This window comes from Lepisma saccharinum, chromosome 3 (genome assembly GCF_977018435.1).
Source record: "Lepisma saccharinum chromosome 3, izLepSacc3.1, whole genome shotgun sequence".
Taxonomy (NCBI): Eukaryota; Metazoa; Arthropoda; class Insecta; order Zygentoma; family Lepismatidae; genus Lepisma; species Lepisma saccharinum.
The window spans coordinates 75,367,425-75,393,270 of NC_139231.1; the positions used below are offsets into that span (position 1 = coordinate 75,367,425).

The 25,846-nt window shown below is 38.4% G+C and overlaps 1 protein-coding gene across 2 annotated transcripts in view; it reads left to right on the forward strand.

The window, feature by feature from the left end:
* Window positions 1-25,846, forward strand: part of TTLL5 (Tubulin tyrosine ligase-like 5) — a 335,902-nt gene that overhangs the window by 82,069 nt on the left and 227,987 nt on the right. For both annotated transcript variants that reach the window (XM_083118839.1, XM_083118841.1), the window contains one exon: window positions 17,335-17,609. In XM_083118839.1, coding sequence (XP_082974965.1) covers window positions 17,335-17,609 — 275 coding nt within the window. The remainder of the gene's footprint in view (window positions 1-17,334; window positions 17,610-25,846) is intronic.

The window sequence follows — 25,846 nt, forward strand, 5'->3', positions numbered from 1 at the left end:
ATGACATGTAAGTTTTTATTTCTATTATTTTTGTTATTATATCATAAATGTCATTATTTATAAATTTTTGTGTAGTGTGAAGTTTGGTTTACAAGTCCTGAAAATTTCATTGTAATTGAGCAAATGGTTTTTAAGATGTGTTCAATTTTGTGACATTATGAGAAAATTGCTGTTTTGGTGATTTAAAATTACCGCCTCTCGCAGCGGCTGGTGGGTATTTAACTCCCGGCATGAAGGGTTAAACTAAAAAAATATTTTTGTTTGAAATTTTTGAGTCCAAATTTCCCACCGATTCCAAGCTCCGCCCCTGGGGTAATTGACCTACCGCCCCCAACCCCTAACGTGGCCCCGCCTCCGCTCCGGCTCCCCAGCTTTCTCTATAGACTCCCTGTTAAAGGCATGTTAGAAATTGGCCGGAGTCACCTGCCCCCAAATGAGCTCCAAACTTTTAAATTTGAAGAAATCCGTTTTTAGGATACGGAAAACTTACCTGAATTTCACACAAAACACCTTCCCGATGTTAGACAATACTACGGAAACTTATTACGGTAAGTAGTTTCTTCTGTAGAAATGAAGAAATCTGTCCGAAGGATAGTAAACTAGTACCGTATATTCATTTTCGCTTGACCATTTATTTAACAGACCTCAAATAAATAACATCATGGATTCTTTATTGACTAATAAGAAAAACCCATGTATTGTTTTGAATTACACACACGAGTACAACCAGTTTTTTTATGTACAGAATCCATAAGTGTCTCAGATTTTTTAACCTGATGAATTTTTTTCAAAAAACTATTCGAGGGAGTTAAGAATGTTCATTTTTATTTAGGTAATACAGCTGACCACGGTGGTTTCCATATGGAGATTCTGAGAACTTTTAGAGAATTTATTCATATTTTAACCTTAAAATCTTGTGATTCTTGCTAACGTACAATTACAGTGAAAGATTGTCATGTATTATGCATAATCTTCTGTGATGTCATGATTTTCCATGAACTCTGTTACATAAAATTTGGATTGGAGAAAAAAAATACTAGAGAGTTAATAAGTAAGTATGCTGTTTGTTTAATATAAATAATCTACACAAAATTGTAATTGACGTAGTCTGTACTATGTGTACATGTAAATCAAGTGTGTATGTACTTAAAAAAACTAACTTCTTGTTAAATTCAGACTGAGACACATGTGACTTCTGCTACATTTTCATACCTTTTGGTGTATTTTTTCTGCTTTAATTCATTCATTTAATTATCCAAAAAGTGGGAAGAAAGCAAGGTAAAATAAATAAAGTCAAATAATAAAGGAGGTAATAACCTGCGACCAGTGCCGTAGCGCAGTTTTGTGTGGCCCTTCTCAAGTAAAATATCGGGGCCCCCTCACTGAATAATATTATCGAGAATACTATAATGTATATATCATGGGAAAAGTCGGATGAATGGACAGATGTACAATAGTTAGTTACTACCTCCACCCCCCCCCCCCTTCCAACGTACACACAGTTATAAGGTTGGATAGTTGAGGGGAGGGCGGACTTCTTGTCGTCAAATATGTAGTGCATGATATTTTGTATTTTTTGCTTGATATTTTTTTTTTAAAGAAAATAGGTTACATTTATGCATGCACAGATATAAAGAAAATAATGTTTTGGGAAATTGTTTGAAGGGTAGTAAATGTTGAGATGGATTTGGTTTTAGCTCCGAAAGCCATCCTCTTTGTTTGCGCTAGTTGAAAATTCAACGGAAAAAGTCACTCACATTCGCCTACTAATACTAATAGTGACAAATATATATATATATAAAAGGAAGGAGGGCCACAAGGGCTAAATAAAAAGTAAAAGAGGAGAGAGGAAACACTCACCGGACAAAGAAAAAATTCAAAATTTGAATTGATATATATATATATATATATATATATATATATATATATATATATATATATATATATATATATATATATGTATGTATGTATGTATGTATATATATATATATATGTATATGTATGTATATATATGTATGTATAAAAACAGCTTACCATTTCAGTTTTGGAGGTTGAACTGGACTTCTAGATTGTGGATGTTGAGGTTGACCCAAGGTCAGTTCGAAACTCCTAAAGATAAATTCTCGTGCACGCCAGTCTTGAGAGACAGGTAATTGAGTGGCGATGGGAATCTATGTATGTCACGAAGTTTTAATGTTAGTGGACCTCAATATTATTAATCATAATTTCAACGATGCCATTCCTTTTCGATATAAAAAAAGGTAAAGTGCTCCCCTGTGCTTAGCACCATGCCATGAAGGCGTATAAGGTGTGTGGGGGTAACACCTTTTCGATATATCACTGAATATACATTTCAGACTTTTTTCTAATTAAAAAAGTCATATTTTCATGGATCATCACTGCAGGAAGTGTTGGTGGGATGCAGGGAGGTTCCCTAACTTGGATAATTTGTATGAACATCCCCCACCTACTGCAATATCTCCATGGTGATCCAAATAGGCATTACCTCTCATATCGCCAAACTCGATCAAGCATGCTCTCAGCTAAAAAATTTCACTTGAGGACTGTAGATCATAATATAATCATATCAGACTGGAAAGGAAGATCTGGTTGAAGAGAATGTTTTAATACAAAAGTAAAATGAACTTTACAAAATAACCCAAAATAATGGTGAGATTTCACGCATGTGCTGTGCTATAGAAGATAAGGTACTAGCCCCTAGAGCAAGGAAATAATTGTCCCCTGGGTCCCATCTTCTACCAAGTATCAGGGCCCCTTTGAAGTGTTTAACAGTTCAAAGAACTATCAACTACCTTGTCACACTATAGCTAAGAATCGAGAATAAAGTGTAACACTTGACAAGTGTGGATAATGTAGGAAATGCACATTAACTCTGATTTAAAAAGAAAACAAGCTTGGAGCCCCCTTAAAAGTATTTGTTGGGATGATACATTTTAAATACCACATTTAAAACTAACGTAGTACTACTACAAGTCCATGAATTACGAAGTTCGACTTTTTATTGCTTGGCTGAAAAACTGGATTGATAACTGTAGACAATTTATCCTCTAGAAGTTTGACAAAACTGTGTAGAAAGGTATGAGTGGTGTTTTTTTTCCCCCTATCGATGGCTATCTGCAAGTAAAATAATTCTGTATTTCGAAGAGGATCCACATGTCAAGTTGGCTGGGGTCTCTCTGGCTGAGCCAGTTTACCCGTGCTTATTAACGAAGACAATGTCTTATGGTATTTTGCTGGGAACCCACTCGACCACATCTCACACATTGAAAATTAATAATAATGAACACTGAGTCTTGAGAGTTTTTATTAGTTGACTCGTACAATATAACGAAATCTGTGGATACATATTCTAAGTTCACGGACAGTATATAAATAAATAAAATTAGTGATCGCCTTGAAAAATTTCTAGTTTGAATTGTGTGATTGTTCACATAATCTGTTTCGTAAATAGTTTAATATTTTTTTATTGTAAGCCACACTTCAAAATTTCAAGAACATTTCCTCACAATGGTGGGTGGCAACTGGCCAAAGTCTAAGGAGAAAAGTTATGCTTCCACCCCAGGATATTTGAACCAGCAAGCATCCTGTATAGCCTGTGCTCAAAGCCTGATGCGTGAGGGAGATTTCACACACGCGGCAAGCTGCAAGCAACACAGTACTGGGCCATGGTTCTGCTGAAAGTAGTTGACAAATAACATAATTATATTTGATTTGTGAGTCCCTAAGTCCACTGTATGCACAAATAGACTACTCAAGACTGGACCTACAGTTTAATGTGGGATCTGCCTCTACCGGATATCGAACCCGGGATTGGTCAATTATAAGGAGACTATGTTACCGCTTTACCATCCATATTTTTATATATCAATAAGCCTAGATGTAATCAAATTATTACTATTTATGATTATGCCAGCATTTATCAATATTTAATTTCAAGGATACATATTCACATAGAAGTATACAATTTTAAAAATTGTAAAGGTATTTTGGAGGAAAATTCTTGGGATCAGGTCATCGACTTGTAAAAAAGTAATTTAATTGGCCACGGTCTCACTAAGGAGACTAAGTTAGAGAACCACTGTTTAGGTCTTTGCTTTATCCAGGCTAGACAGGAAAGCATAAAGTCAAGCATATACAGTTTGAAGTTATTGATCATGATTTCTTCGTTTTCTCATTGGCAACATGCCTCTCCCGAGTTTCAGTAACTTGCACAAATTTTACAACGTGATTTACACAACAATCTCTTCTTATGTTTGTTCTGGTGACTAATAAACTGATTAGTGCAATTATATTGGTGTCATCACCCAATGCTGACATGCAAACTGAGCAGAGAAACAAGTGTCACTTGTAGTACTGGCAATTTCTGTTGAATAATAGATAATAACTATGATAATACATATGCCAGAGCACAAAATATTTTCTTCAACCTCAGTATGCCCCAATGTTCCCCCTACTTTGAGCACTGCTCCCCTCCTTAGAAAATAGCCTGTGGGCCGCCATGGCCACAGGGGTCTGCAAATAAGAATTTCTGTGTAAAATTATTTTTTTCTTCTGGGTCATTCGGAGTGAAATCACCAAATTGAAAGACATAAATTTGCTTCATAGTCGCGGATTTACTTGCAATATAGATTCATGGTCCAATATGACAAATATGTAATTTTAGACTTGTCCAACAAATATGTTGAAAGTTACAAATTTTTGAAGATTTTCAGAAATTGGGTGGACAAACGAACGCAAAATGTGGCATATCTCGGAAACTATGTGGAATATTGTGAAGATTTATTGTATTGTTGGAGAGCAGAAGGACAGTCGTAACAGAGAATAACTGTGTTACCATTCTTACATGCTCAGAAAGTAGAAAAATATGTTTAAAGGATGTAATATGTTGTGATGAAAACACCAGGGATTCCCAGGTTTTACCACAATGGCAATTGTTACACAGCATAATCAATACATGTTCAACATAATATTAAAAAATCAGAAAGGTAATAGTAATATTGTTCATAATAAGAATATCACAGGTTTCAGTATTCAATTATCCTCTTGAGACCCAGTGTATTGCATGCAATACACAAACAACGTATTACGTCATCACCCTGACAAACGCAACAAACTGTTCAATGTTTGTGTTTTCTGTTTGAGCGCATGCTTTAAGAACGAATTTCGTCTGGCAACCATTTTTTGGCATGTGTACGTGGTTGATGAGTGCTGCCACCTGTGTGAATTTCAAGATGGCCATGCAGGAGCAACCGTCGACATTTTCGTCCGGTAAGTTTTTATTTTATCCATGATTACCTTCTTGTTAGATGTTTAATTTTTGTGTACTGCTTCATAAAGCAACCTGCTTTATAACCATTAGTACTATATTTGGACAAGCACTGTTATGCAAGAGATATTCATGAAGAAATTAGCATGTATTGCATGCAGTACATTGGAACAGCAGTAGGTTGTATTGCATGCAACACTGTATTGTATACAGTACATTGGAATTTGGAATTAGTATTTTATGCAAATGAGCATAATTTATTATTCCTGAAAAAAAAAAAGATAGGCTTCGAAAAATTGTTCAGTTAATTTAAATATTATCCTGTAGCACTTTTGTAAAATATGCAATCCACATACACCAGCCACTGTATGGGCAATATTGAAAATATATTAATTTTTATTAAGAATTGACATTAATTTCGTACTTTTATTTACAGGTCGTCCGTTTGTGCAAGTGCACAAATAGATCAATTCCTCCTCATGAACTTTGAGAGATTTTATATGATGATTTGGATGATTCAGATCAGATTTGAGCAGTGGAAGTGAAGAGGAATATCATCCTGATGAACCAGTCTCAAGTGATGAGTCAGGCATTGAACCCATTAGCCATTCAGCATCACAGAATGAAATTTTGGATTTGCCCTGGATTTCAGATGAAATGTTTGTTCCACATCTAACTGAAGGATCAGCTAACAACATTGATGATAACAGAATGATCGAGACAGAAAATACTGTACAATTCTTTGAGGCATGTCTTCCAGATGAAATGTTCGAAACAATGGCATTCTGCACAAACCAGAGATGTGTTCTAGATTCCGGAAAGTCACCAAATATTACAAAGGGAGAAATAAGAACATTCTTCGGCATCAACAGGATTATGGAATGTCTCAAGCTTCCACGAATCAAAATGTACTGGCAGAAGGATACAAGGCTTCCATTAATAGCAGATGCCATGCTGAGAAACAGATATTTCTTCATTAGATGTAACTTAAAAGTTGTGGTCGATGATGAAGTTCCTGAAGCTACAAAGAATACTAATAGACTGTGGAAGGTGGAGCCAGTGTTGAAATGTGTTCAGGATGCATGCAGAAAATTGTGGAAAACTGCAGATCTTTCAATTGACGAACAAATCATCCCATTTCCTGGAAGAGTAGGTTTTAGACAATACATTCCGGGTAAACCTAATCCTGTGGGTATAAAACTATTTGTTCTGGCTTGTCCTTCAGGTAAAGTTTTGGATTTTCTGTGCTATCAAGGTAAAAATATATTTTCAAATGATATGAAACAAAACTTTGGTTTGGGTGGGTCAGCTGTTCTTACATTGGTAGAAACACTGAACCCTGGACACAGATTATATTTCGACAGATATTTTACCAGTGTTCACCTGCTGGAATATCTTTTGACAAAGGGTTTGCAAGCTACTGGTACAATTATGGTTTCACGAATTCCTCAACATGCAAAAGCTATTCTATAATAGTTTCTGACAAACAGCTAAAAATGAATGGTAGAGGCACTTTCTGCACTGCTATTAATCCTGAGAAATCCATGTGTGTCACTAAGTGGTGTGATAACGACCTGTTCTTCTTGCATCCACAATATATGGTCCCCATCCACTGACACTGCAAAAGATGGTCAAAATCTGAAAATAAGCACATAAAGTACCTATGCCTCATGCTGTGCACAAGTACAACACAAATATGGGTGGTGTTGACTTTTGTGATAGAATGATAAGTTTCTATCCATCCAAGGCCCGTACAAAAAAGTGAAATGTTAGAACAATACTCCATATGAGTGATCTTATATGCTCGAACATATGGATGCAGATCATGGAAATGCGAAATACACAAACTTCACCAAAACATGAACATCAATTGTTAGACCTTAAATTTGACCTAGGCAGGTCACTAATTCTTGCATCCCAACAGAATGTTACACAAGCAAACACAGATGATCAGGAGATAGGTCTACCTAGTAAGAGAAGGCATTCTACACCTTCCCCTTGTTTCGAGGTCAGAACAAGGAATGTAGCTCATTTACCAGAAGCTGTACATTTTGAAAGAGGTAAAGCAGTCCCCTGCTGTAGAAATTCTGGATGTCCTTATCATGCACGATTTCGGTGTAAGACTTGTAATGTCTTTCTCTGTCTTGTTCCAGGGAGAAACTGCTTTGAAAAATTTCACTTGGTGTAAATAATACTGCTAAAATGTGCTATAATAGAATGAAAAGTTATGCTCTTGGGTAAATACAAAAATGTTACTATTTAACTTTCTTTGCTGTTATATTTAATACGAAATAATTTCACCAATTAGTCCATGAGCCAGGACCTCAAATTTAGGCATTCGGTACCACTTGGGGGGGGGGGGGGGTTCTTATATAATTTTTTTTTTTCAAGGTGTGAATGCCTGGAACTGGAAAATGTGTGATAGCATCTCATAACTCTTTGCTTTTTATATAATATTATTGAATTAGTAACCATAGCCAAAAAATAATGGTTTTTCATATTTTTTATAAGAAGCATATAAATTGATCACAATATTTGAATAAATAAGTTTAATTTCATCAGACTTATTACATTCAATATTATTTTATAATAATTAATAACTATTAAGTGTAATAATATTAATATAATCCTTATAATAACAATAAAACTTTATTATATTGCTTATATACTGAGATTAAATGCATAAGTTCTACTTACAATTTTCAATAATGTATGTTATAATTTTACATAAACAAAATTATATTATTTACATTCATCATCATCTTCTTCTGAATAGCTGTCATCACTCATTGATTTTCACATGTGGGCAGTCTGCAGTTGTCAGTGCACCTGATGTTATTTAGACACAAGAGACACTTTGGGGTTTCTATTGGATTGGTTGGTTGGTTGATTGATTTGGTGTTTCAAGTCCACTTTATGCACAGTAAGCCTAATTGAGACGACCTACAGTTTAAAGTGGGATCTGAACCACTATGTGCCTCCACCAGGTATCGAACCTGGGACACCTTGATTACATGGTGGTGACGCTACCACTGCACCATCGTGGAGACAGTTTCTAATTGAGTTGCAAGCTAGTATATCTAACAGAATTTAAGATGCTGGCTGCCATTCCATCCAATCCATTACCAGCTCCTCTGCTCCAGCATGTTTTTTTTCAATGTCCATCTTCTTCCACTTGGTCTAGTGTACGTGGCTCATTCAGAAGACATCTCTTGCTTATAGCAGATTGATAATCACACGTTAAGCATGTTTCTTGCAAGTTGATAAATGTCTATCTCACCCTTTTTTCCACAGAATAGACTACATGTCATGTCATTCACACAATGTACGGAAGATTTTGGAGCATACAATAAGCATGAGAACTACAGTTTGCCCATTACTATTTCATTGAGATCCCATTGATCTCCGATGGTGCGAAAATATTTCCTGTGTTTGTCTGTTGGCAGGAAGGATGCACTTACTTTTCCTGCAAATGCATATGGAGACTTATTATATCTCGACAAGCATTTTTAATAAGAATTGAAGCTATTTTCTTAATGTCAAGAACCCACATAGGTATTTTAGTACTATATTTCAGAAACAATTTAACCATGATTCTTTCATGGAATCTCAAACACACAATACACACATCTGTGTCATCTGAGCCTCTCGTTACCGCTTCATAACCCTCATCAGCAGTGGCAGTATTCACCAATAAATTACCATATCTTCTTCATGTTTACTGTTGAGATTGAGCACTTTGGGGCTTTCTTCAAATGTGGTGTTCCATCATTTATTCATGAAGTTTTTTATTCAAAATATTTACAAAATGCTCTGGTTTCTTACATTTGTTAACAAGAAATGCAATTAGAGTTCTTTTATTCATTACGTGACTTAGGAATTTTCTTCACATTCTGACAATCTGGGAAGATGATATGCTCTGTCACTGATGCCCGAATTCTTCCCATATACATTATCCTTTCGATGTTCTTTATAGACGTCTCATTGTACGTATCAGACAGACATAGATTCTTGGACTAGTATTTCCTTCTGAAAAGCAATGGACAAGGCAGAGAGACCTTACCAAAGTTTGACTCCTCTTCTTTTACTCTCTGAATAAGAACAATGCCATTAATCACCGTGGCTGAATATTTCCTCAGGGGGGGGGGGGGGGATAATATTTTTCTGCAAGTATGTCTCTAATGCCCATGATAATGGTTCTAAGAGAAAGCCCATTTGAAGATTCAGATTCTGTGCTGTCACAATATTTTGACCAAATAGTGTCTTGTCTGATAATTGCCTGCCATAACTAGCCACCACCTTCTTCTTGGATAAAGAGAGGGACAGAAAGGAACTAGACGAAAACCATGTACAGCCGATGTTTATGCAAATGAAAGAACATTCAGAGAACAGATACAGTAGAGTATGGATTAGTACAGGTAACAGAAAGACCCTACAGTCGCTTGGACCAATGCTCACATGATGTGCGTCACTATAGAGCAATGTGTGTACCAACAGAATAGCTCAGAAACGACCATGGTCACAGCATTAACTTGCCCCAAGTATGGTGTGTGATCTCGAACACAGCTGCACATCTGTGTGGCAGGATTGGAGGATTCCTCGCCACTCTTCACTTTGGGCATTTTCAGCTCTGGAAGAGTTGAGGGAGGTGCCATCCTATCTAGAATGCATCTGCCAAGTGCATCCCAAACATTCCCTATGGGATTTAAATCCACTAATCACGGTGGCCACTCCATACACTCCTCGTCCTCTGGCACGTTGTGCACTAACAGAACTCTGTGAGGACGAGCACTAACAGAACTCTGTGAGGGCGAGCATTATCGCCAATGAAAAGGAAACTATCACCTGTTGCATCTGTGCACGGCATGGCAAGAGGTCTGAGGTTCTCGTCTCCATATCTAAGGGCCTTCAAACTGCCATTTTGGATGACTTGGAGGTCCGTACGTCCCACAATTTTGATTCCAACCCACAAAATAATTCTACCACCTCCATTTTAGAATGTTTCTTGAACAACAGCAGGGTTATAGCATGTTCTATATTCCCTCCAGATTAGGCACGTCTATTGTAAGGCTGGGGGCTGAATCGCGACTCATCGGAGAACACCACTTTGTTGTGGCCCCAATTGCTATGTTCCTCAGCCAAGTTTCTACGGACTGAAAGCTGTACAGTGACTCACACCATGAGTCTATATGAATAGAGCCCATCTTTAGGAAGGCGGTTTCAGACAGTTTGAGTTTATATCTGCATCCTATTGCAGTGAGAATAGCATGTTATAGTTTTGTTGCATTCTGTTGTCTGTTCCAATCGGTTGTTAACAAGAGGTACCTGTTGTCTCTTGCTGTTGTTGCTCGCGGACGGCCTTGACCTTTCCTTCGTCGCACATTTCACGTTCTTTAGAACCGAATATACAGGCGAGAAATGGCACTTTGAGACACTCCAAGGGCTACAGATACCTTTCGCTGTCTGTCCTGCTTCCACCCTTCCTGTGGCTCTCCACGCTAGGGATGGCCAAACAGATCCGGATCCGAAAAATCCGGATCCATTCGGATCCGGATCCAAAAGTTACGGATCTGGATCCGGATCCGAGAGTTCCGGATCTGGATCCGGATCCGAGAGTTCCGGATCCGGGTCTGAAAGTTTCGGATCTGGATCCGGATCCGAAAGTTCCGGATCTGGATCTGGATCCGAAAGTTCCGGATCCGAGAGTTCCGGATCTGCGGATCCGGATCCGGGTCTGAAAGTTTCGGATCTGGATCCGGATCCGAGAGTTCCGGATCCGGGTCCGAAAGATTCGGATCTGGATCCGGATCCGGATCCGAGAGTTTCGTATCTCAATACCATTATAATATTACCACACCTTAAAAGGTATTATGAACTTCGATTACAAAGAAATTTTTCGTTAGTCCTACAAGAATTTTTTCAAGTGTTGTTCCTAAAATACTTTGCTACGCATCGGCTAACACACTCGTGCACACATGTCAGAGGTGATTTTGTAAATGCCATTGAAACGAATATGTATTCATTCGAATGTTGGAAATGAAAACACACATAAATGTGAGACATTCCATTCCAGGATGAAACCTTTAACACATATAACAAGATAGAAATGTTATACAAAAATTATACAATTGTTCTACAGTTACAGTTCTACAAATTAAAATAAAACATTATAATATATGCAGTGTTAAATAATTACAAAGTGTAAGACTAACAAGGGAGGTTATCTAAGTATCCCCCTCCGATTTCCATGAAACTTGGCAGGTGTGTGTATAAACGGGCCCAAATGAAGAAATACGTGTTTTTTTATTTTGTTTCGGCTAAAAAACTGTTTGAGGGGGCAACCCCTCCTCAAATGTCAATATGAGGACAAATTTAAGTGGGCATTTGACGTATGTGTCCCCCTCCGATTTCCATGAATCTTGGCAGGTGTATAGTGGGGCCCAATAGAAGAAATACGTGTTTTTTTTTGTTTCAGCTAAAAAACGGTTTTACAGGGCGAAACCCACTCAATTGTCAAGATGAGGACAAATTGAAGTGGGGATCTGACCCCTGTGTCCCCCTCCGATTTCCATGACACTTGGCAGGTGTGTGTATAAACGGGCCCAAATGAAGAAATACGTGTTTTTTTGTTTCAGCTAAAAACTGTTTTAGGGGGCAAAATCCCCTCAAATGTCAAGATGAGGACAAATTGAAGTAAGGATCTGACCCCTGTGTCCCCCTCCGATTCTCATGAAATTTGACAGGTGTATAGAGAGGCCCTATCACCCCTGTTTCTTCCTATGCCATATTTACGTGGTTTCGGGGTCAGATCCCCACTTCAATTTCTCCTCATCTTGACATTTGAGGGGGGGGGGGGGAATGAAAAACACATAAATGTGAGACATTCCATTCCAGGATGAAACCTTTAACACATATAACAAGATAGAAATGTTATACAAAAATTATACAATTGTTCTACAGTTACAGTTCTACAAATTAAAATAAAAAAGTTCTGTATCTGGATTTCGGATCCGCTAGGATCCGGATCTGGCCATCCCTACTATACACCTGCCACGTTCATGGAAATCGGAGGGGAACACAGTGGTCAGATCCCCACTTCAATTTGTCCTCATCTTGACATTTGAGAGGTGGTTGCCCCCTAGAACAAATTTTTTGCCGAAACAAAAAAACACGTATTTCTTCATTTGGGCCCTGCAAGTTTCATGGAAATCGGAGGGGGAGACTTAGACCTCCCTTGTAAGTGTATTAATTAATTACAAATCGCGCACGCGCGCACACACACTATATATACAGATGGGGGACAAAATAATACGAACACCTGTGAAAAAGTATGCCACATTTCACACCGGCAGTACAGCAGCACCACCTGGCACTGAAGTCTGCCACTTAGTGGCTGTGAAGGGGAAGGTATTAGTTTGCCAACAGCAGTCATTGGTGATGCATTAGTCTATCATACGCTCTCAAGAGACACTGCAATGTCAGACCTGACAGAGTTCCAAAGAGGCATGATTGTTGGAGCACGTTCAGCTGGAGCCACGGTGACTGAAACCTCAAAGCTTGTTGGGTGTGCAAGGAGCACAGTATCAGCCGTTATGACAGCGTACACAACACAAGGTAAGATGGCGTCTTCAAAGCACAACAGTGGACGAAAGACAAAGCTTGCTGCTCGGGATAGGAGGGTGTTGAAGCACATAGTGGCCCGAAAGCACAAGCAATTGTTATCCAAGATAACATCTGAAATGAACAGGCATCTCCAGGACCCCATTTCAACCAAAACTGTCAAAAGGTAACTCCATGCTGCAAACATTCATGGCCGAGTGGCAATTCGTAAGCCATTGGTGACATCACGTAATGCTGTCAAGCGACACCAATGGTGCAGAGCTCACAGAAGTTGGTCCCCACTGCAGTGGCAACAAGTCATCTGGTCTGATGAATCAACATTCACGTTATTTCAGACCACGGGGCGCGTTTATGTGTGGAGAACGCCTCGAGATGCATTTCATCCTGACTGCCTCTTGCCGACTGTGAAGCATGGAGATGGGTCCATTATGGTATGGGGCGCGATATCTTGGCATGGTGTGGGACCACTTGTTTTTTTGCATGGGAAGATCAATGCCAGTCACTATCGCAGCATTCTGGGGGATCATCTCCATCCTTCTGTCCAGACTTTATTTCCTGGTGACTGACCGCTTTTTCAAGACGACAACGCTCCTATCCACACTGCTGGGTCTGTCCAAACATGGTTTGAAGAACATGACGATGAAGTAGGACATCTTGAATGGCCCCCACAGTCTCCTGACCTGAACATTATAGAACATTTGTGGGGATATTTGGAGTCCAAACTTCGTGCTCGAAGTCCGCCTCCAGCCACACTTTCGGAATTGGAGACTGCTCTGGAGGAAGAATGGCTCCATATTCCCTTAAACATTGTGCATGACCTCTATGCGTCCATCCCACGTCGCATACAAAGTGTACTTCAGTCACAGGGTGGTCCAACCCCCTATTAATAAAGATTTTCTCTACATTCACAGGTGTTCGTATTATTTTGTCCCCCATCTGTATATGTGTGTATGTATATTATATATATACGTATATTAGCAGGTAACATGTTTTATAAGCACATTCTTACTTTCCAAAGAAGCGCATGTGGGATGGCAAAACGGATCCGGATCCGAAAATTCCGGATCTGGATCCAAAACGACCGGATCCGGATCCGAAAGTACCGGATCCGGATCAGAAAGTTCTGGATCCGGATCCGAAAATTCTGGATCCGGATCCGAAAGTTCTGGATCCGGATCCGAAAGTTCTGGATCCGGATCCGAAAGTACCGGATCCGGATCTGAAAATTCCGGATCTGAAAATTCCGGATCCACGGATCCGGAACCAACCGGATCCGGATTTTGGATCCGCTAGGATCCGGATCTGGCCATCCCTACTCCACGCCATTGATTCAGGTAAATCACACTTTAGAGGCATTGTACCACTTGCCCATGTTCCTCAATGAACTCTTACATTGTCCTTGGACTGCTACTGTCATTCTCACAGCTCCGCACTTCAGTTGTTATTTCAGAGATATCTGCATTAATGATGGGCAAATAGCTAATTGACTCCAGTAATGGTGTTAAATACCATCCATCGCCTTGATTGCAAGGCAACGGTGTTACACTGAGCTATCGGGAATGCTATCTTTGTGTGGTTGCATGTTGATTGATTTGCATTATTTTACTTCACTTTTTGTGCTACCTTTGGCTAATTTGCGAAGATGGGATGAGTGATGATATGATGAAATTGATGAATGGACACTCACAAACATCCATTTCCAGGTCGGGACTCGAACCCACGACGCCTGGTGTCGTAGCTCGATGTGCTAATTATGGTTGCATGTTGTCCTGTGTTTTGCCCATATATGTGCTGAGTGCCCCAAGACAGCCTCTGTTTATACTCTAGGTAAGGAGATTTTAGAGACACGCATGGTGATTTTTTTTTTACAATGTAAGGGGCTTGATCCCTTATAATGTGACTGTTGCAAATTGCCTAAGTGTTGACGCATCCAAAATTTCAATATCAATCAATCTATAACATTCTTCCATGAACATCGGTAACATTTAAACAAAATTCATGATTAGTTAGTACTACTACAACAACAAAAACAACTGATGATAATAACAATAATAATACTAACAGTAACAATTATTATTATTATTATTAAATGTTATTGCATGTATATAACTGTAATATACTATTCAATAGTCAATACCAGTTGCAATAGGTGTAGTTAAATTAGACCAAGGACACATCCCTGCTATGAATTCTGAGGTCAAAAGCAACAAGTGTATTATGTCACATTAAAGGTAAGCATTTACGCTTCAATTTTTGTTTGGAACATTTTCTTCTCAGATGTCTATATTATAAATAAATTAATGATAAACACAAAATTAATAGTAAAAAATACGATTTTTTTCTACTAATCCGTGAATAATTACTTAACGGTTGCTCCTATCGAAAAACCTAAGATAACATTAAATATAGAACACATATTCAGCTTTCATTTGAAAAAGAGATAATTGAAATCGGACCATTAGTTTCAAAGATATGATCGTTTTTTCAAATGTCAACATCCATCATGTTGAATTGGCGGCCATTCCTATTAGGTACCACTTTGAGATGGGAATCATGGTTTTTTGGTATCCTTACACCCTTATATCTGTGGCATAAAGGAAAATTAGTAACCCCAAATTATACTGAATACTTGGCTGGCCCATAGACTATTTATCCACTTTTAGCTCCCAGAAATTGTACTAAGACCAGAGTTTTTGTCCAGAATGTTTATGGGTCAGTTCATACCAAATGGTCAAGCACTGATTGCTTGATCATGTCTAAAAATTTTTATATTTTTTTTTCCAACTCCTATGCAAGGGTAGTTCTAGGCAGGTATTATTTTTGTACAACTTGACTTGGTTTAAAATTGGTGGCCATTTTTTGTTTCATGACTTCTGGTATTTTTGGCCTTTGCAGACAGTTGTGATAATTATAATAACTCGGCTAAGAAAAATGATAAAAAGCTGTGATAATAAACATTGTTTTCAGTTCATTTCAAGCTTTATTCTATGTTCTGTACTTTTTTCGTCATGTCTAATGAAAATGATTGAAATTTAGGGCCAAAACTGATATTCAATTTTTAAGAAAAATCAAAGTTTAGGATTTTCTTTAGTAGGGAAGTAATGTCATGTCAGTGCTATAATTTTTTTTAGGGGAAACATTTACATCCAAAGTTTTTGCAGAAAATATTTGAGCTCTGCTACTTTTAGTTAAAGCTCTTTGAAAATGCTTGTTTTTCATTTTTTTTTAAATTTCGATATTGGGATTACAGGTAATTTAGGCAAAAAAGGTAAATTTATGTTATTGGTTGCACATAAATATTTACTTTTAATGAACTATCATGCAATTAAAATTATTGTATTTATTAATTACATCATGCAAATGGCCCTTGATTGATCTGTATTGTTCAGTGCAGTGAATTTCAGAATTAACGTTTTTGGCGGGACTAGGAAAAATGTTAGGGTTCCAGGTAAACTTGAAATCTGACATCAGACTTTTCTCAAGATATCTTTGTGATTGTTTAAACAAACATCGATCCTAAGAAAATGCAAACTATGTTAAATGTCAAGAGAATTTTGCATATCAGGAACTGGTGAACTAAACACTGTGTCCTTAACGTAACCCCATAAAAGAAAAGTCAAGAGGGGTTATGTCCAGCGAACGCGGTGGCCATGATATGGGACCATCTCTACCGATACATCTAAAGGTGTCATGCAAGAACTGGCGAACAGTTAACTCCTAGTGTGGCGGTGCACCATCTTGTTGAAACACTACCCATGGTTGAAATTCCTGTAACCAAGGCACAACATTAAAAAATCATAATCAGAGAAAGACTTTATGCTCACCCTGTATATGTTTCCCATAAAATAATTATAGCTCTGACATGACATTATTTCCCTACTATAGAAATTCTTGAACTTTGATTTTTCTTCAAAATTGAATATCAGTGCTGGCCCCCAATTTCAGCCAATTGCATTTGAGATTGTGAAAAAAGGGTACAGGACATAAAATAAAGTTTGAAATGTTTTTACCACAGCTTTCTATATTTTTTCTTTGCCAAGTTGTCATAATTATTGCTACTGTCTGCAAGGCCCAAAAATGCCAGGTGTCATGACAAACAAAAAAGGGCCACCATTTTGAAACAAAGTCAAGTTGTAGAAAGGTAATACCTGCTTTAAACTATTAGAGAATCCCAACTTAATGCCCACAGGGATCATTTGCTGTAATGGATGTGCAAAGGAAGCTGTACATAAAAGGTTCTCATGTATATCCCATATCCTGATTGCTGAGAAGGGTTGTGTTACCTCCAGACGAACGATTTAGTGTATAAGTTACTGGGAGGTATTGTGTAGAACAACCTCCTTCGTTCTATTTCGAATCACTCTTTATAAGTGTGTTGTTGCCAAACTAATCTGAACACTGGTTCTTATATTATTTTTGTTCCTCAGCTTCGGGAAAGTCAGGATACGGCAGGTGAAGTCACCAGCATGAGTACCTCCAGTTTGTCCTCCATCGTGCACAATGAAGAAGGGAGCAAAGAGCTGGCGGAAGATACAAGTAGAATAAGCGATACCGAGAAACCAGAAACTACTGAAGAGGAATTGGAGGAAACTGAATATGAAGAGGATGATGGTACAAGTAACGAGAACCTCACAGATGAAACCAGAGATCTCAAGCTAAAGGAACTGCCATTAGTGCACAAGACAAAGAAGAAGACTGAAAGGTAAGGGCTCCAGTGTACTTCTCTCTTCCTTATTGTTTGTATATTGTAATTTGTATGGGTAGAGGTCATTTTGTCAATTACTGTATATTATATATTTTACAGGATTGTGGTGTGTTAGCAGAAAATGCCTTGTGGTGTGTGTGACTATGCCCTCACTGATAACATGTCACTTTTTTTCCAGAATTTTCAAAATTTGCTCTTTTTTTGGGTCTGAATGTTAATTTTACAATTAGGTATGTGCAGGATATTAGTGAAAGGCCAGCAGTCTTTCAACCGCAGTGTCCACGTTGTTGCCTACTAACACAATGTTGCTAATTTTACTGCTTTATTTTTATGCAATGCCAGGAAATTTCAGTGATTGTTTGAATCGCCATAATAATAGGGTAATGAGCCAAATTCAAATGGGTGGTATTTATAAAATTGAACAGGTGTTCATGAGCATGTGCTTTTTCATAAAATTCTCTTTCACATAGTTTTCAATCTAGTAACTCTTTTTAGCTGTATCAACATTATGATTAACGTGATTCATATGCAAATGTTTTCATTGAAAAGACACACAAAAATCATTGTTTTTTTTGTATGTTTTGACTAAAAGGAAGAAAATAAAACCACATTTATGTTTATTATTTTCGTTATTTTGTCTATAAAATGCATACTTTTCAGATTATGCCAGGATTGTTATTACTAATATTTGGGTAGCAATTCTCCTCGAACAAAGTACTCTGCAAGGGCAGTTAGAGAGAGGAATGTGTCTTATTGGATCACACATTCAATAGGAATTTTGCTATTTTTAGTCTTTTTTGTTGATTGTTTCTGTTATTTAGTTGCATGATTTTTCCTTCGGTTCCAAGCTCACTAAAGATTGATTTGGTTTATTTTACTTCACATTTCTTCCACTTTTGACTAATCATGAAGATGATGATGAGTGATTATATGATAAAAGTGATGAAGGGACACACAAAGAACATCCATTCTCCTCACATTCAAACCTGGGACATCTGGCATCATTGCATGGTGTGCCAACCACTCTGCCATGGAGGCTGGTAAAATCACCAAAGAGAAGTGTCCTTTGAGACTGACTGTAAGTAACATCACAAGAAAAATAAATGAATGTGCAGGCAGAGAAGGTTGGAAGTAGATGAAAATATTTTGTCATGAGCAGTCCTATGCAATTTATGCTCAACTGTGCATTATCTGTTGGTTGGGGCAAGGGGCATCGGGAGGGTGATGGACTGAGGGACTCCTGTTTGCATCTGGCATCCTTACTGTTGGTAGATACTATGAGAAGTGTTATGTTGTTGATCAGAAATTCATCCTTTGTAATGTTTCTTAGTAGGAAGCAAGAATGCGTATTTACTTAATTTTCCACCTGAAATAAAGGAACCATCTAAAATGTTTCCAACTTGGACTCTAAAATTCGAACAGAGGTTTATTCCCCTTGAAATTCCTATTGAAACAAATGTTATGTAATTCAAATTTTTGAACCTTTTATTTGGACAATTCAAAGGCAGCTATCCAGACAGCCATAGAGAAGAGAAAGTTTCTGTTTCCTGACATGCATCCTCCACCCTTTACTCAATAATGTAGGATTGCCCACCCTACTGTGCGCAGGTGTTTGTCCTTCAACCCCTATTAGCCGATGATTTGTGTCTTCTTATCTGCCCTCGGATGTCATTGTGATTAGTCTGAGTACATTGTTGGCAATGTCGGAAGTGTGGCGTCGTAAGGGGAAGAGTGACAATTACGCACCAGTTGTGCATTTATTTCATTATAGTCTAAATGGGTACTACTGCTAAAAAAAAACCTTCACTATACAAGAGAGTATGAATTTCTCTCGCATGTTGCATGTGGAAACTTTTTTTTAAGGTGATTATTAAGCTAGACACAATGTTTGAAAAATATGATCAATAAGTATTTAGAGAATCCTATGTATTCCTTATGGGAAATCAACTTTAACTTCAAGTTGCGGCTAATCAAATGGGAGTTTCGACTTTTCCTGCCACTAATACATGTTCAACCTTTTCTTTTTTCCGTCCATGTACTATTCTACGTCAATGGATCTTTGATATTCCAGAAAGAACGACTAAAGTAATGGTTCCTTGCCTCCTACGGCCATCCTGTAGTGTTCAAAATCTAATGTGCATAAAAGAGCTAAATTTCACCTTAAATATAGCTAAAGTTGACTTTCAAGGAGCTAGATTAACAAAGGCTGCACAAAGTGCCTTCTAGGGTAATATTAGGTGGCAAGAGGGGTGGGGGCAGCATCACCCATCTCAATAATTCACCAATGGATGCATGAAATTGGAAATAACATTATCATGTCATCTTCATGCCAGCTAGGGCACTATAAAAAGAAGCTGATGAGGTAAGAGTGGGTGGGGCAATGCAGCAAGTATAATATCACATCACATGCAAAATATATATACTCATGGCAAAAGCTGGTCTTTGTGGGCCAGATGATGGCATCATAGTGGGGTAGGAGGCAGGTACCACAGTTCACAGCCAAACAAGTACACGAAAGAGCCAGATCTGGCTCCAAAAGAGCAAAGCTGGCAACTGCCACGGAGAGGACGACCTAGGGGAAATTGTCCCTCTACCCCTTAAGCAAACATTAGTGATGACTTGTTTCGCACAACAAATGAAATTGAAGATTTTGTTAACCATGTAAAATTAAACAAATAAAAATCACGAACTTCTTTAAACGGTAGCTAATTTTGTTACACGTGTGTGTGTGTGTGTTATTTTGTGTGTTTACTTTAAACATGTTTGCCATTTACTGGTAGCTTAATTACAATTGTGAGAGGAATTGTTTTTGGCCTGCACTATAGGATCACGCACAAAATACATAAATTTTTATGAAAAGGTCCACTGCATGTTCATTATTTTTGTGTATACTGCGGTACAGAGGTTTTGTTTTATTGATATTCTTTAATAATGCATGTTTTTGGTAATTCAAATTTTTTCGTATCATATTGGAGTTTGAATTAAGAGTCCACTGTATTTGGATTATATTACAAATGCTAAGGCGGAAAGGGAAATGACCTTTGAACAGTCATAATAGATTTCAAGAAGGAACTGATAGCAAGATTATTTTGTATTTAATTGAAAAATATAGCATATGCTTATGAAGTGATGATAGGGTATGATGTGCGCTGACTTACACATCAATAAATAATTTGAAGTTAACTCAGTAAGGAGAAATGTTCTTTCACATAACCACCTGTTGGATATTACAAAATAATACAGTAAATGTTAGCAATAAAGTGGTTTTTATTTGTGTGACAATGTTTCATTCTTGTTCCCAAGAAAATTTTGAAACTTGCACTACCAAGATACATGTGGCCCACAACATTCATTTTGCTTTGGCCCTACATACATATCATGCACTCAGGACTATGCATAGATATCGATTTCACCTTTCTCATGAAACAAGCCTTGACTCATCTGAACTTGACCAATTTGACCATTTTTCTTACACCACTACATTCTTGCATTCAATTAAGGTTTAGGTGTGGTGTTAACTAAGTAATTTGATTGACAGGTTAGTCCTGAAGTACAAAACCATCTTGCTGGCTGGAGGAGGCTTTTGATGTTAGGCGTTCAAGTCCCAACCTTCGAATGGAACTTATTGTATTTACAATGCGACTCAGTATTGAAGGAGAAATATCACAAGGTGGGATGTTCATAGATTTTTCTCATATCTCCCTCAGCAATATCCTTGAATAAGCTATTTTGCTGCTCGAATTTTAGTGAACAGTTGTTCTCCAGTATGAAGATTAATAACAAAACAGCCCAACGATCAAGAATGACTGATCAACATTTGTGGTCTGCATTCAGAGTTTCTTGCTCACAAAATCTTAACATGAATATTGAGAAGCTAGTTTCTAAGAATGGTGCCAAATCTCTTGGAAACAAAACTAGTATTGTCCATAAACTGTTTCTTGCGAAAATGTTTGCATAATTGTAACCAATTTTCATTTGAAACAAACATAAAATGGTATCCCTGACTTCGAAACGATATGTCAGTTTTATTTCAATAAAATATATAAGAATTATAATTAAGATATTTTTCATTACAATTACACACACACATGTAATCATTCACTTCTACGTAGAATGGTATGTGCAGGGGAATCATGTTTTTCACCTCCCCTTGGGGTGAACATCTTAGTTTTGGATATCAAGATGTGTGGCCCGGAGAGTTTTGACATTATCGTTATGTGGCCCTATGTACAAATTGAGTTTGACATGGCTACTCTAAACTAATGAAATATTGGGTTGGTGTGAATGAAATGCCCGCCCCAGGTGCGTCATTGCCAAAGGCCAAAAAAATCAAAACTACAATACCTGGGTAATCAAAATACTCGCCGTCTGCAGCCACACACTTTTTCCATCGCTCAGCCAACAATTGGATTCCATGGCAAAAGAAGTCTGGAGTGCACGACGCAAAGAACTCCTCAACGGCATGTTGCACGACCTGATCATCAGCGAAGGTCTTCCCTGTCAGGAAGTGATTGAGATGCCAGAAGAGATGGTAGTCAGTGGGAGAGAGGTCGGGGAATATGCTGGATGAGGAAGGGTTTCAAATTGCAACTCATGGAGAGCCTGCACCGTCCTTTGCGCAACATGTGGGCGAGCATTGTCATGCAACATGAGGACACCATGTCTGTGGATCATTGCTTGATGCTTGCGGAGAAGTTTGTGGTACATTTCATGGAGTTCAGCACTGTAATGATCTGCATTGATGGTTTACCTCACCTGAGAAAGACATGATAGATCACACCCACCATAGACCTTAATACCAGCAACAACATCTTCCGTGGGTGGAGAGGTGGTTTCGGAAACCACCCTGGACGTTGATCATGATCCAACCATTGTCCTGATCGTTTACAATTGTCATAGCAGATCCATTTTTCATCTGAAGTGACAATCCGATGCAGAAAACCATCCCAGTTATTCCTTACACTCGGAGAACTGCACACCTCCAGTTGGCCGGTGTCAAATCATGTGGTACCCATGAGACCAACTTTTTCACTTTACAGATCGCACGGAGCTGCCGAACGACAGTGGTATGGTGTATGCCTAACTCGTCTGCAATGGCACAAACACTTTTCCGAGGGTCCGCTTCCACGGCGTTCCTGAGGAGCTCATCTGAACATGATGTTGGTCGATGGCCACGGGGCTCATTTTGCAATGCTGTGTCACCGGAACAAAATTTGACAAACCTGCGGTGAATGGTGCATTCATTTGCCATTCCTGGCCCAAATGCACTGTTAATATCATTGGTGGCTTGCTGAGCAGAATGTCCTAGTTTGAATTCGTAAAGAAAACACTCGAAATTGGGTGTTCTCCATGGTGCACTTTCAGACAACCCTGTTCAGCAACACACTCCCTCCTGACTGTCTGGGTGCTCCAGCCTGTTTGCTGAACGTATACAGAGTTTATGATGTTAGACCCGTGATCTCAGTCAATCTCTGTGTTCTGTTGTTGAGGTGGGTTTCCCACCAGACGTCAAAAGTGGACATTTTATTTGCACCAACCCAATACTAGTAAAATATTTTATTAGTTTAGTGTGTTATTGGTGTAATAAAATATTTTTTGTTACAAAAATGAAAACCACTTTAATAGTAACATTTACTGTACTATTTTGTAGTGCTACAAAGTAAGATGAAAGTATTCCATACAAATAATTTTATTTTTACAGTATAAAATGAAGTAACTGATAAATGTATGAATCTGTGTTTTATGTACTCCAAGTTATACATGCGCTGTAAGTACAAGGAGAGAAATTAAGTACTACTGCATTAGAGTAGACATACAGTGTGTTCTTAATTTATTTATGACATTACGAATTTATAAGAGCAACTGCAATTGATGTCAACAAAGCACTATAATTAGTGTAAAATGTTTGCTATTTGGTCTGATATGTGTTTTTAGTGTCAGAATGTGTCAGTCAGTATCAGTGGCGTAGCACAGTTCTCTGGGGCCCCCCGGCAAGTAAAATATTGGATTCCCCCTAAGTGAAAAAAAAAATATCGAGATGATACCAGAGTAGGGCGGACACACAATAGTTCGCTAGCTATTAGGTTTATTTCTCTTGTAGTCTACGGTTATTACAAGCATAAAAACAGTTTTTCCTTGTGATGTTTCAGGAGAACACACACTCCTGATTTGAACATATTGACACATGCATATTTATCGTTTTCAAGAGTAAGGGAAACAAATTTATGTGTTGAAACATCCAGTAAATATAGAAGTTTTAACCACAGAAAGTGTAATTACATTTAGTTTTATTAAATACATATTTAGTATTGTTACACATGAAATGCTCTAAAACACACATCATAAGATGTAAAATCACATGGATATCATTCCTAGTCATATCATAAATTCTGTTAACAACAACCAGTATCATTGTGTGTTTGTCTGTGGTTGCGGAAAGGTGAATTTCACTGCGAGTCGAATGGAGTGGGGTGAATACAAGAACCGTGTGGCAGTAATCGCACTGCACAAGTTGGCAAATCACCATCGGACAGTTTCAACACCCTGAAAAAGCTGAATATCAGCAGGATATTCGTGCATCGGACCATCAACAGATACTGTGACACAGGGACAATTGAGGACCATCCCAGGAAAGGTAGACCTCGCAGCGTGAGGAGCCGGAAGCTCGTGAAAGCAGTGGTGGCGCAGATTCGACGAAATCCTGTCAGGAAACAAGCAGTGATGGCTCGAGAGCTGAACATTTCGAAAATGTTGATGTTGCGTGTGCTCCGAAGTGACCTAGGACTCCGCCCTTATCGGCGAAGTACTGGTCACTTCCTCACTCCACAGCTTAAGGTCCAGAGGGAGCAGAAAACAAAAAGACTCCTTCAGCGTTACGCAAATGGTGGCCACAGGAGGATCCTTTTCATGGACGAAAAAATCTTCACGATTCAAGAGTCTTACATCGTCAAAACGACCATGTTTATGCCTCGACATCCCAGGAACCTCATGAAAACATGCCACGGATCCTCAGAGGCCATCATCCCACCTCAGTAATGGTTTGGTGGAGGGTTTCATACAATGGCACAACTGACCTCTACTTCTGTGAACATGGTGTGAAAACATCTGCAAAAGTGTACCAAGCGACAGTGTTGGAGCCACTTGTGAAATCGTTGACCCACACCATGTTCAACAAAAAGCCGTGGAGCTTCCAATTGGACTCAGTATCAGCCCACAAGGCAAAAACCACACAGGAGTGGCTTCAGAGGAATGTGCCAGATTTCATTGCTCTGGCTGATTGGCCCTCCAGCAGTCTTGACCTCAGCCCATTGGACTACAGGTTGTGGTCCGTTTTGGAGAGTATGGTCTGTAAGAAGATGCATCCAAACCTTGCGAGGCTCAAGCGTTCTCTTGTGAAGGCAGTGGCGGACTTTCCCCTCGAGACTGTGCGTGCTGCTATCAATGACTGGCCTCCAAGACTTCCGGCCTGTTTGAAGGCCTGAGGTGGCCATTTTGAACAGTGATTGGTGCTCTGTGTTGGTAAGACCTGTACGTTAGTAACATCCAAATATTAATACATTAGCTTGCTCACTGTGCCTGTAGTTCATTATTAGCTTTGTAACAGAATTTATGATATGACTAGGTATATAGTACAATTGGCATATTTAAATTTCTGTAGTTTTTAAATTTTAAATTGTCCCTTCAGTATTAACATGGCACCCATGTTCTGTGGACATGTCCTGTATTTTATCTGTATTCAGGACTTCTGGAATGATCTTTTTTAAAAAGTAACAGTATTGTCTAGTTTTTAGCTTCATACAAATTATGTCTTTCAGATAGTGCAAGAGAAAATCAGATGCCAGATAATATATTATTATTATTTGTCGGTTGTTGTGGTGCGGGGGGGATGTGATAGGATTAAAATAAAGCACAACAGATAAAATAAGAGCTGTTTTAACAAGAAGTTTTAGATATTCTTTTGAGAAGTGAAATTAGTTCATGTTTACACTGATGTTATTTCTGGGGCATTGTGCCTACTATCGGATTAAAAGCACACTATCGGATAAAAAAACATGGCACACAGCGATATCTGTTAAACCGTGGAAATTGCCAGGCTTGGACTGTGAGTCTGTGCTTGCTGTGTTGCCACTTTCCATGCTCATCTTTACTCTGCTGAATAAAAATCTGTATAAAATCTGTTTCTCTATGTGAATTAACAGTGATAATGGATTTTAAAAACAGATGCAAAAAACTTC